The sequence below is a fragment of the Micromys minutus genome (assembly GCF_963924665.1).
Source record: "Micromys minutus genome assembly, chromosome: 27".
NCBI classification, from domain to species: Eukaryota; Metazoa; Chordata; class Mammalia; order Rodentia; family Muridae; genus Micromys; species Micromys minutus.
The window spans coordinates 22755234-22768688 of NC_137962.1; the positions used below are offsets into that span (position 1 = coordinate 22755234).

General features: G+C 50.4%; 1 protein-coding gene across 1 annotated transcript in view; it reads left to right on the forward strand.

The window, feature by feature from the left end:
* VDR (vitamin D receptor) overlaps positions 1-8209 on the forward strand; it is a gene marked incomplete at its 3' end in the record, with an annotated part of 30790 nt that extends 22581 nt beyond the window's left edge. Inside the window, exons 7-9 of the mRNA XM_080939219.1 lie at positions 6330-6481; positions 6650-6766; positions 7950-8209. Coding sequence (XP_080795345.1) covers positions 6330-6481; positions 6650-6766; positions 7950-8209 — 529 coding nt within the window. The remainder of the gene's footprint in view (positions 1-6329; positions 6482-6649; positions 6767-7949) is intronic.
* Between the last annotated feature and the right edge of the window lie 5246 nt (positions 8210-13455).

Below are 13455 nucleotides of genomic sequence, written 5' to 3' on the forward strand. Positions count from 1 at the left end.
TTTGTTTCGATGATTAATAATTGCGTTTGGAGCTGGGGAGATGGCTCAGTGGTTAAGAGCACTCGCTGTATAAGCATGAAGAACAGAGTTCAGATCCTTAATACCCACGTAAAGAAACCCACGCCAAAACTGGAGAGCTGGTTTAAGAACACTGACTGTTCTGCCAAAGGGCCCAAGTTCGATTCCCAGCACCTACATGATAGTTCACAACTGTCTGTAACTCCAGTTTCAGGATATTGAGTGCCCTCTTTTGGCCTCCACAGGTACTGCATGTATGTGGTATACAGATGTACAAACACCCGGGCATAAAGATTAAAAAAAAAAAAAAATCCAGGCTAGTTTGATACAAATCCCAGCAATCTGAGGCAGAGGGCATCCTCAGAGCTGGCTACATGAACTAGCTAAATCAGCCAGCTCCAGGACTCAGAGGACTTTGCTCCAATATATAAAGTTATGAGAGATCAAGGGTGGTAGACAGTGTTGACCTCTGGCCTGCATACACATGCCCACACATGTCTATACACATATGAACATGCATACACATACCTGCACACACACAGATACCATATATATATATAAATTATATATAACTTATTATATTATACATATATTGTATATATTATACAAATATAATTTTATATATTATATATAAATACAAATGTATATGTGTGCATATTTATATATGTGTGTATACATATAAAAATAAGATAATGAGATGTATGTTACTTATATCTGAATATCCATATTCTTGAAACAATGTAATGTTGTCAGTTTTTATATATACTGAAATATGGTTAAATTTATATTGGTGTATATTTAATACTCCACTGTTTCCAAAAGTTCATTAGGTACATTTCTGTAAAACCTGTCCATAATGTGGCCATCACTGCCCATGGTAGCCATAGCTGAGGCTAGCCTACTTTCCAAACACTGAAACTAGACTCTGGTGTTGGCGCCTGGGACTGGAAGTGATTTGTCACTGGACACCTTTGGGTAGAAGCTAAGAGGAGGTGACTTTCGTGGGTTTGTCCACCACCGTGAGGGAAAGCGGTTAGCTCTTGTCTGCAGTACCACAGCGTTCTCTCAGCAAAGGCAGTTCGCAGAGCTGACACAGCGCCTCCCAGCAGGACACAACTGCCCGAGTGCTGTTTTATCCTGCTCACCAACTCAGTCAGGATCAGTGACTGACATGTGGACGAGAAACATGACAAGCAGTGTTGAGACACACAGTCACACACACACAGTCACACACACACAGTCACACACACACACACAAACACACACACAGTCACACACACACACACAGCCACACACATACACAGACACACACAGTCACACACACAGTCACACACACAGTCACACACTCACACACACACACACAGTCACACACACAGTCACACACTCACACACACACACACACATAGTCACACACACAGTCACACAGTCACACACACAGTCACACACACACACTGCACATTCAGCTCTGGCAATAGGAACAAGGTCTGCTCTGTCAGCCATCTGGGCACACCGAGGCTCCTGTGTGACCCTGCTTCACCCGCAGAGCCCTGCTGTGCAACAGGGAGCACATTTTATGTAGCACCAGTTGCAGCTCCTCCTATCATACTTCCGCCGCTACCTGCAGACCCCAAGTCTTCCAAAGTCGTGTTTTGTGTAAATACTGAAATCAAAACACTCCACAGTACTGAAGTCCTTCTGGAAGTAGCTGGCTTCCACCTGATCCTAAGGAGCACTCTTCTCTCTGAGCACCATCTTCCCTCACTGTAGTGTGGGAAAGTGTGGACGGGTGGCCCCTGAGACCCCCTCCATATGCCAAAGTTTGGTGTTTGGAAGCGGTAGAGGAGGCTATTATTGAGCGCATTGAGAACCATCTTTAACCCAGACCACCCAACACCCACCCTTCCCAAGTACCTCAGCTAGTTTCCCTCCCATGTGTCAGCTCTTAACAGTTACTCTCTCCCCCACACTCTCTCCAAGGCTGAGACAATCTACTCCGTCCTTTCCTTTCAGGCCTCATGTCCCCCACCGGGTTCGCTAGCTCAGCGCTGTAGTCGTGGCTAAAGTTAGGGGAATAGAGATGAGAGCCGCCCAGGTATTGTTGCAGCGTGGGCTAAACGGATGCCAAACACCCTCCGGTTGGCTTCTCTTTCTTCAGCGTGGCCTGAGAAAGTTTCAGAGCAAGCAGCTTTGTAACAAAAAACGGACCAGGCCTTTCCCGGAGCTCTGGGAGTACAGAAATGTGGATACCCTGACTAGACCAAAGGGATGCTGCGCCTGGCCAGGAGCCAGCCCTGCAGCTCTCTGGGTCTGCGGTTTCCACACTGAGTCGTGTTTTTCTGAGAACAGTAGTTGCATCCTTGGCAACTTTGATCTTGCTGCCCGAAGGCGAGGGAGACAGGTGGGGAAAGGCGGGACGAGACGTCTGTGTAGGTGAGGGGTGGGGGATGGGATAAGACAACGCATGGGCACAGGACCAAGCCAGGGCAGGACTCGTTAGGCTCTTCTGGCCTTGCACGGCACAGAAGGGCACCCTTGGCTCTGCTCCCCCACCCTACCTCCCACCCTTCAGTCGGTTACAGCTCACCCACAAACCTCTCTCTTCGTGCTTCAAAAGAAGTTCACGCAGGAGGCGCTGTGAGCCCGGATGCGCAGCCGTGGATACAGGCTGAGCATGCGCAGGCTGCCGTACCCGGAGACGTAGGGTGCGTGACCACCGCTGCTCAAGAGCTAAATGCCTGCTGCCTCACTTGCATTTCTGGGGACTCCTCCGGTCACAGGCTGGAGGATGCGAGGCTCCCTCACCCTAGGTTCTTTCCTACTCAGTCGCTTATCCCTTCCATTCAGCAGCTTTTGTGTATCAACCGCAAGGGACTGAAGTTGATTAGAATATTGTCTCTGGCCTCCAGGGATTCAGGGTCTGATGGGAGAGATAGGTAGGTGAACAAAAGACTGCCAAGAGATAAGAACTCTGCTGGAAATTTGCTGGAGGTACAGCACCGTGGGAAGACTGGCAGGGAGGGGCTGGCCAGACAGCAACAGAGTTCCAGGGAGCATCTCAGGTGCCCAGGAGTGGCCACAGCTGTGGAGAGCCAGCCCTCAGCCAGGCCCCGGGTTAGTGCTAAGGAGAGCAGAGCAAGCTCCCTTCCCGTTTCCCGGAACCATGGTTAGAAAGTCCCTGCTTTTCCCAGCGGCACGTGTAATCCTGGTAGGTTTCCCTCACCACCGTAGTCTGTCTGAATCACAAGACACGGCTCCTACTGGAATCCTGACGGCTCACTTCCAGGCACCAGTTCTGAGAAAAGACCTTCCTCGCAGTCACATGGAGGGGCAGAAATGAGATGCAGCCAAGATGCCTTGTGTGTTGCTATGTTGCAACATGGTACCGTCTACCTACTAAGAACTAAGCTGTTTTCTAACATGCCTTTATATGTTTTCTTCACTCCCCAAGATTTAATAGGGAGCTAGGACGGAAGCGGTGTTAGCATTATTGTTTGTTTCCTTGCTTTTGTCGTGACATCTTCACTTTGACACTCAGGCTGGTCTGGAACTTACCCTGTAGCCCAAACTGGACTCAAACTCCTCCTACTTCAGCCTCCTGAATGCTATCACTTTTTAAATGGGCATTAACTATTTAGATACCATATTGTTAATCTATTTGTCAACGATTAGGACATTATAGTTCTTGGGGGCTGGGGGGAGGTTTGGAGGGTGAAAGTGCTTTCCAGCCAAATGCCCTAAGGTCAGTTTCCCAGAATCAGAGGTGGAAACAGAGAAGAGAGAACTGGTTCTCCAGAAGTGTCCGGCTGACCTCTACAGTATGCCATGACACATGTGCACACACCCCTCACGCACAATAGTAGTGACAAATACATTTTTAAAAATTAAACTAGGGCTGGAGAGATGGCTCAGCGGTTAAGAGCACTGGCCACTCTTCCAGAGGTCCTGAGTTCAATTCCCAGCAACCACATGGCGGCACACAGCCATCTGTAATGGGATCTGATGCCCTCTTCTGGTGTGTCTGAAGGGGGCGACAGTGTACTTGCATGAAATGAATTCTTTAAAAGAAAAAAACTCAATTAGCTACGGTTAGGAGGCTCTCCCAGCTAATGGGGAAGCCTGGTGGCTTTGTGTGCTGTTAGAACATGTGCAAGTGTATGATCCTATTGGTTAGGGACAGACAGAAGGACAGGCCATTGACCAGGCATACAGCTGGGTCCAGAGGCTGTAAGCTTGGCTCTTGGAGAACTCTGCAGGAGCCCGCACAGCCCTGCGTCAAGCATGCTGAAGTAGAACTAGCCAAGTAGTCTCCAATCGGAGCCTTCCAAATGTCACATCTATTGTGGGTGGGGTTCTCCGTCCTGACCCTTGGCTACCCCTCTAGCCATGGAAGCCATTCCCTTCCCACCCTTTATCAACTGTTTCCCGGAAATTACATCCTGAAGTGCTGCAGAAAGTCTCATCCTGTCTACAGGAGACTCCTATGGAGGAGTCCAGACAGTGGGGAAAGGAAAGGAGGGAAAGCCAGAAGCAAATTGGCCTGTCAACCTGCTCCCCACCCCCAGCCATTGCTCAGACAAGCCCAGCTCCTGACTCAGAAGATTGGCCTCTTGTCACACCAACCTGTTTATTGATCTTCTCCCCAGCCTTCAGTAATTGTTGTGTGGAAAACAATAAGGTAGTTAGGACTTGGTGTTGGCTCTCAGTAGCTTACAAACAGAAGTTAGAACTGGGAACCTCTCATGAGGCAGAGGCAGCTCCAGCTGGGTTGGGCTACCTAGAACCAGAATGCTAAACAGCAGAGACAGAGGCAAGGACAGGAAGGGAGAGGTCAAAGGTGAGCACCATCAGTATGCACTGGTGTCGGGGAAAGCCAGACAGGTGGAGGTCTGGATGCAGCAGACAGCACACTGGTTTGCAGGCCGGCAAGATGTGATGAAGCATTAGAAGGTGTTTCTGAACCCAGCGAGGTGCTTATTATGTAATTTTAAAAAGGATCGAAGGAAAGAGTTGTTCCCAGCTGAAGCTGCATATTCGAAGGTGCAGCGTGCAGGAGTGCATAGCAACTGAATGCAGAATAGCCCCCCTGTGCTGCAAGAATGGAGGAGGGGTGGCATTCGGAATGGGAAAGAGGCCTGGAAAGACCAGCCACTGCCAAATTGTGGAGTCTGGACTTGATCTTGGGGTGTTTGATTCTAGGGAGGATCTCGGGCGCAAGAATAACATTGCCCTGTAACATCAATAGGAAAGTTAATAAGAGGCTTGAGACTCTGGAATTCCAGTAGGAAGCTGTTGCACAAACCACGGAGGGCCATTGTCATAGTGTTATGTGAAGAGACTCCATAACCAAGGCAACTCTTGTGTTTAACTGGCGGTGGGGGAGGGGGGCGGGAGACTTACTTACAGTTTCAGAGGGTCTGTGAGCCTGGTTTGGGCATTTTGAACCTTAAAGCCCAACCCCCCCAGTGATACACACCCTCCAACAAGACCACACTTACTCTGCAAGGCCATGCCCCCTTATCCTTCCCAAATAGCTCCACTCCTGATGACTAATCATTCAAATATATGGCCCTGTGGAGACCATTCTCATTCAAACGACCACAGCTCTGGAGACAGCTCAGTAGATCAGTGCCAGCCATGCAAGCATGAGGAGCTGAGTTCAGATCCCCAAACCCCACTTAAAAGCCAGATGTGGCGGTTTACATCTGTAACCCCAGCGCTAGCATAGGGAGGCAAGTCGATTCCTATGCCTTACTAGCCAGGCAGCCGATCTGAAACAGCCAGCTCTGGGTTCAGCAAGAGACCCTGTCTCCACACAATGTTTGATCAAAGGCATTGGACATCAGCCTCTGACCTCTGTACATATACATGCACCCAAACACTTCCCCCCCCCAAATGATAGCGCTCTGAGACAGGGCAGTCCTAGTGTGAGCTGGAAGAAGTCGAGGGCTCAGGAGGTATCCTGGAGACAGAATTGTCTATAGTTGCTACTGAGAACTAGACAACTGGAACCACAGGTGCTGACAGGAGCTACCCCGTTTACAAACCTGTGTTGTGTGCTACAACACAGGGAGCTTCCTTTGGCTGTCCCTTCCTGTCCATGGTAGCTGTGGCTGTCAGTCACTGAGCTATTGGGACAGCCTTGGGTTCTCTCCCTCCAGATACCGTCCTTCCTGCTCTAGCCAGGCTGGAACCCCTGGATGGAAGAGCCATACATGTGCTGGTCAGCCAGCAGGTGTATCCCTGCCCAAACTCTAACCGAGTGCCTGTGACTTGAACTAACCTGACTTCTCCCCGCCCTCCTTCCCTAACAGAGATCTTACTTCCGATGACCAGATTGTCCTGCTTAAGTCAAGTGCCATCGAGGTGATCATGTTACGTTCCAATCAGTCTTTCACCATGGATGACATGTCCTGGGACTGCGGCAGCCAGGACTACAAGTATGACATCACTGATGTCTCCAAAGGTGCGGTGGGACTCCCACCTATATTCCCTTGGGCTCCCAGACTCTACCCTGGCACGACTCGTGGGGGGTTGACTGGATATGTGGAAGGGGAGCAACAACCGAGAGGAGGGAAGGGGTAATGCCCTGGGGTGAATGTCTCTAAGTCACCCTGGCTGTTCTCTCTCACAGCTGGGCACACCCTGGATCTGATTGAGCCCCTCATAAAGTTCCAGGTGGGGCTGAAGAAGCTGAACTTGCACGAGGAAGAGCACGTCCTTCTCATGGCCATCTGCATTGTCTCCCCAGGTAAGGACCTGGCAGGGAGGAGCCGGGGAGACCTGGGACACGGTGGGGACCGTGAGTGACAGACCTGTTCAGAGCCCGCAGAGCAGTCTGAGGGAGGAATGAACGAGAGACGCCGTGAGGAGATGAGGAAATGCTCGCTTTGCTGGGTTTGCATAACCCAGAAGGCATGTGGAGGGGTCACTCGGCACATGTGGCTGCGTCTTAGGGAGGCCAAGGTATAGGACTTTGAGGAACTAGATGCGCAGGGTTTCCATAGGACTCGGTGTTGCCAATACTCAGCTCAGACTCTGTTTGTGTGTGACCTCGGATGAACTTTCCAGTCACCTGAGGTTCCTCAGAGGCAGGGCACCAATCCTTGGGGAGTAATAGATGCTTCTGCCTTAGTTGACTTTGGAGGCTATGGGATATGACCCAAGGGGGGAGAAAAACTGAGAAGGAGGTTGTTGTGGTCTTGAAATGTTGTATCCGTGATAAAACCCAAAGAACAGAGCCCTGACTCCGCCTGGATCTTGAGTACACAGGGGACAAACTAGTGGCTTGTGGCCAGGAATGCCAAGGCTGAAGGCCCAAGGAATAGACACAGGCTTCCCGCCTGCTGTCCTGCTGGCACATGCTCACCTAGTCACATGCTCAGTAATGATTTACTGAGCACCTACTATGACAAGACACTGGACAAGACACAGAAAGTCACAGCAAAAAGGATGGACTTCCCTCCCATGAGAGTTAGGGGAGGACAGATGCTGGTATGGTCCCACCTGCACTATAACGAGTTTTGAATATGAAGATGCTACTGGAGAGATCCTGGCATAGAGCTGGGGCACGGAGATGGAGGGTTATCAGGAACAGCCTTCTTCGGGAAGAGCTTTGCGTCAGTTCCATGGTAACCAGTCCGTCAGGGGAAAAGACAAGAGCTGACGTCCCGGCAAAGGGGGAGATGTTAGCCAGAGTGGGAAATACCTGAACACCAAAGCAAGGACTGAACCTAGAGATAGAAGGAGTGGGGTGAGTTGGGAACAGGACCAGATGAGCCCACGAAAAGATTTGGTCCCCAGTGCAGGGGGATGGCATCAGGGGTTGGCGGGGGGTGGGGGCGATGCTGACATAGGAGACCTGTCTGATGGCTGGCTACTGTAAGACTGAGCAGTGAACATCCCTGTGTCTCCTTCCATCCCCTGTGACACAGACCGACCTGGGGTACAGGATGCCAAGCTGGTTGAAGCCATTCAGGACCGCCTATCCAACACGCTGCAGACCTACATCCGCTGCCGCCACCCGCCCCCGGGGAGCCACCAGCTCTATGCCAAGATGATCCAGAAGCTAGCTGACCTGCGCAGCCTCAACGAGGAGCACTCCAAACAGTACCGTTCCCTCTCCTTCCAGCCGGAGAACAGCATGAAGCTCACGCCCCTTGTGCTCGAGGTGTTTGGCAATGAGATCTCCTGACCAGGGTGGCCTGCAATGGTGCCTGGGTAGGGCCGCTCCTCCGGGGCCCTGTGCCCAGGCCCTGGGCTGGTTGCAGCCCAGCAGTGCCTCCTGCCCTTTCTGGAGTTCAGTCCTTCCTCTACCGTGGCCTGTGTCTGTCTGGCTCACCCTTTCTCCTGTCCAGCCTAACACCTGGTCTCCCTTTCCTGTAGACCACAGGTTGCTCCTGTCCCTTGAGACCTCAGTTAGGAGAAGCTGCTGCTTATTTGACAAAGAAACTCAACTTGGGGGGTAGAGGGTCGGCTCTGCCTGGGGATGCCTCCACCACAAGGGGCTCCTGCCTGTGTCAAGGGAGGCAGGCGAAAAGATGGGTCCATTCCTCAAGGACAGGTACCTGTACCTCCCCCCAATTCTAGCCCTACCTGCCCAGAGCCTGGTGATACCTACAAAGGGTACAACATACCCATCGTCCCTACCGTAACCCTGCGTATCCTGCCGCCTGTCTGTGTTATTCTGACCCAGGAGAGTAGGTCACTGTGCGGCCTCCTTCCTCTGCCTTTATACTCACGGGCTCATTCACTGCCAAAATGACCACGTACACTACCACACTAGCCAAGGAGAACTCACGTAGCCCTACAGTTCCCACCTTTGAGGCTTTGCCATGGTAACCCTCCAGGGCCAGTATAGCCCTCTGGTCCAGTGGGCTTCTTCCCATCCCCAGAACCAGGGACCTAGAAATCACCATTGGAAAGGCCCCAGGGGATAGAATACAGGACCCAAGTAGTGAAGAACAAAGCCAGCCTCCCAGCGGGACAATGGATAGGGGTTCATCTATCTTTGTCATCAAGCTGAGGGCTCTGAAGCCTGGAGCTTTTAGGACCCCTCCTCGATAACTATTAGATGTGCCAGGACCAAGTTGTCCCCAACTTTCAGAAAACCCCTAGCCCTGTCTCCATCCCTTACCCCGCCAGTGCCTTACCACCTCCCAGGGCCTCACAATTTGATCACTAAGAGTATCCCAGAAGTCACCTCAGCTCCTCCATCACCCCCACTTGGAACAGCAGTGCCCCTCCACACTCACCAAGGACAGCTTCCTTTTCCACCCAATAGAATGGGATAGAGGAAGACCAACAGCTGCCCAGATGGGCCTCCAAGCCTGCTTTTCAGATGGAAAGCCAGACATGATCACCCCTGACCTCGGTGGGGGGTGGGGGGTCAGAACGTGTAGTACAGTGATACGGGACCAGTTCCTCCTGACTCTCACTCTATCACCCAAAAGTCAATGTAGACCTACAAAATGGTCAGGTACTTCATTTCTTCCTCTGTAGCAGCCCAGCCCAGGGGCTTTGGAACCTTGGTCTCACCCCATATACACACCTTGCTGATCTTGGGTTATAGGTCTGGAGGACCCATACATAGGAGGTTGTTTTCATAGGGGGACTCAAAGAAGGTCCTTCAGTAAATGCTTGACCTGGGGAACACAGCCACATTGGAAGCACCAATTGAGGGCTAAGGTCAGTGGGAACGTGGCCCCACAAGCCCCAGATGTGTCCTAGCTACAGTTTCCATCTCCTGAAAACTCTGGGGTGACAAATTTAACACTGAAAGAACCATTAGTGTTCACCTGGCCCTATGTTTCCCAGAATTCAAGCGGAAAACATCAGAAAGCGGCTTCCTAGTATTGCAGAACGGCATACAGAAAGAAGGCTTTATTTTAAAGTCATTAGACCAGAGGCGTTTGCAGAATTAGACCCTACCTGTACTGTGTTCTAACACTGAGGGTGGTGGCACCTGATTCAGAGCAGGGGGGTTGTGGGTGTGTGTGGGTGTGTGTGTGTGTGTGTGTGTGTGTAAATACTCTACATTAATGATTATTGTTGCTGCACAAAAAAAAAAAAAAAAGGAAAAAAAACTTAGAGAAAGACCTTTGATTTTAGCTGCAGAACACATTGATCTAGCTTGCTACTCAAAGGGAGGGAATGTTTGAAAGTTGATAAGCTAATCAACTCCTTTATAAAGAGAACCTGACATCAAAGGAGAGCATGGTTTACTTGGGCTCTTACAATTAGAAGCATCCCCAGGCCTGGAGAAAATTTGAAGTTATGGTCCTGGGCCGTTTTATACCGAGCCTGTTTCCACTGCTCTGGTATTTGACCCAGGATATGAAGAAGCCCTGAGCAAACCTACGTCTGGGACTTCCCTTTTCCCTGGGTAGTAAACTCGTCCACCCATCCTAAGGAGGGCAAGCACTCGGCCTCCCTGAGGGAGACGTGGTTTTAGGACTCTCCACATCAGCTACGATTGTCTTGTCAAGAACATGCACCCAGCTTTGGAAAGCTTCTGTCTTCCCGGCCCTGGCCTCTCAAGGTAACTCCACGGGCCTCCAGAGAATACCAGTTTCTCAGCCCAAGGGCCCATCTCTCAGAAGTGCCCAAGGGGAAGTCTGGGAACTGGAAGGAAAAGACTGAGAGGGAACAGCAGCATCTAGTTTTATTCTGAAAGGCAGGGCCTTGAAAGAGTTCACACTTCCGAGGCAGAAATGGGTATTAAATTGAGAGATCAGCAAGATTTCCCCCGAGATGGGAATCCTCCTGCTTCCTTTATGGAAGAAAGTTTGGGAGGGGTCCAAGCCAGGCCACCGGAGATGGTTGTAATAAATGATAAATCTGGTGGAAGTTAGACGTCACGGCTAAGAAGGGCTTTCTAAGGAGACTTCCCGAGAGAAAAACTGAAGTGTTTTCCAGGAGCTTGTTAAAGAAACCAATGAAAAGGCTTTGTCAATGTTTAATACAAGATGCTCGTGCTTGCTAGGGACAAGTACCGCTGTAAATAAACGCCTCATGGAAACTCACGTGCATGATCTTGATAAGAACCCCATGAACGCTGCGCTGTTTTTGTCTCCACAGGGCGGAGGGAATTCATCGCCCAAAGCTGAGGGGCGGGATTTAGACCCGAGGCACCTGTCTCTGGAAGCCTTACCTAATTGAAATGTTCTAGCGCCCCCTACAGAGTTAGGTGGTATAACAAGTGATAGGCACTTTTTCACACACACACACACCCGCACCCCCCCTAGCTAAGAAGGATATGAAGGAGGTTTCCATTCAGAGATGGGGAAACTGGAGGAGCTGGATCACAGAGTGCTCTGCCCCCAGAAGTATTTAGCCTTATGCGTTAGACCCAATCAGGTGTGGCACTTGCCAAAGAACATCGAGAATGAAAGCTAGGTGATTACTGGTAAAGGCAGCTCTTGCATTAGAAACACCTGCTCAGCTAAGACTGTTACAGTAACCCCTGTGCGTAAATACGACTCCATGAGGGCCCAGGGGAGTGAGAGTGACATAGCAAATAAGAACTCAGAAGGAAGTTTGCAAATGTCACTGTTGTGCCCACCCATTTTTTTTTAAGTTGGTCCAAAAACCTGGGGGTGTGGGTTACATTAATTTGCAGAAACATCTGAAAAGTTTTCAAGACACAAGCTAAGCTGTCCTGGCAGACTGAGGTGGCAGTAGAGGAACCTAGCCCTAGGGGACCTTTGTCATGAAAAAATAAGTTGTCTTATAAGAGACAGAAAGCAATCTCTGTGGGAAAGTGAAACTAAGAAACATCTCTACAAACCCTTAGCGTTCTCAGATGATGCAGGAGAACAATCTGGAAAATGTATCAAAATCAGATCAAAGTGATTTTGAGTTTTCACACCCTACACCTGCTCCGTTGAACCACATAATTTTTATGTTTTTCTGTTTTCTTGTTTTAAAGGTTTGTTTGTTTTATGTTCATTGTCTTCAGACACGCCAGAAGGGAGCACCAGATCCCATTACAGGTGGCTGTGAGCCACCATGTGGTCTCTGGGAATTGAACTCAGGACCTCTGGAAGAGCAGTCAGTGCTCTAACCACTAAGCCATCTCTCCAGCCCATGTTTTTGTTTTTCAAGACAAGGTTTCTTGGCGTAGCCCTCGCTGTACTGCCTGCACTCACCCTGCAGCCCAGGTTGGCCTTGAACTCGGAGATTGGCCTGCCGAGTGCTGAAATTAAAGTCGTGCCTCACTACGCCCTGCTGCATCACTCACATTTAAAACCATTAGATTCAAAGCAAAGGAAGACAATACTCAAGCGCCTGCCCTGGCCTAGTGGTGGGCGCCATTACAATGGACAAATTGGGATGGAGAGATGGGAAAGATGGAACACTCGACGGAGAGAAGGGAGAGAAAACTAAGCAGAATGGTCTGGGCACTGTGGAGAGAGGTGGAACTAGAGGTGTGATGGTAATGAGGGATGGGAAGCGATGGCATGACCCTGGCACCCGCTGCCGTCCAGGACCATGTCTGGGTCCATGGCGCTACCGCACACGGAAGGCCATGTGGATGTCGGTGGTACGGGCTGCTGCCAGAGACCATGCTGGTGGCTGGAGGCTGTACTTACACCAGGAGGCAAACTGATCTGAGTGGTCTATGCTGCCGTATGAGGCTATGGTGAGGTCCCGGCCTGGGCTGCGGCTGAGGACCGTGTCTGGGTCCATGGTTCTGCTGCGATGCTCATAGCCCGAGTTACCACCAAAGGACGTGTGAATGTCTATGGTCTGAGCTGCCATCGTAAACTACGTGGACGCCTGAGGGCCGTGCTACCACAGGGGACATACTAATCTGAGTGTTACTTGCAACCACAGTGACATCTGGGCTTCAAGGAGGCTTGTCTTGAGTCTGTGGTCTTATTGAAGTCAGGCCCTCGTTGCCACCAAAGGTCACACAGATGTCACTGGTCTGGGCTGCTGCTTGAAGTAATGCTGACGTTTAAGCACTGTGCTGAACTGGCCCCGCCCTCACCAACCACCACACTTAGGAGAGTTGGCCCCGCCCCTCACTGGCTTTGAGTGACACCTGGGAGAGCTGACCCCACCCCTCACCTGGCAAACTAGAGAGCTAGCCCTGGGGGTGCCGGTGCAGTGTAGGGGAATGCCAGGGCGCTGTGAAGGTGGGAGGGAGTGGGGGGGGCACCCTCATAGAGACGGGAGGGGGGAGGGGATGGGGGATTCTGGAGGGGAAATCGAGAAAGGAAATAACATTTGAAATGTAAATAAAGAAAATGTCCAATAAAAAAGGGGAAAGAAAAAAGCAATAAAATACATTTAAAAACAAAAGAAGTTAAATTTTTAAAAAAATCGAAAAACTCACAAAAAGGAAAGAAAGAAAAAAAAGAAAGGAAGGAAAAGGAAATAAAAAGAAAAAAATTAAACCAAAGGCCAGAATACACCTTTAACCCCAGTACTTGG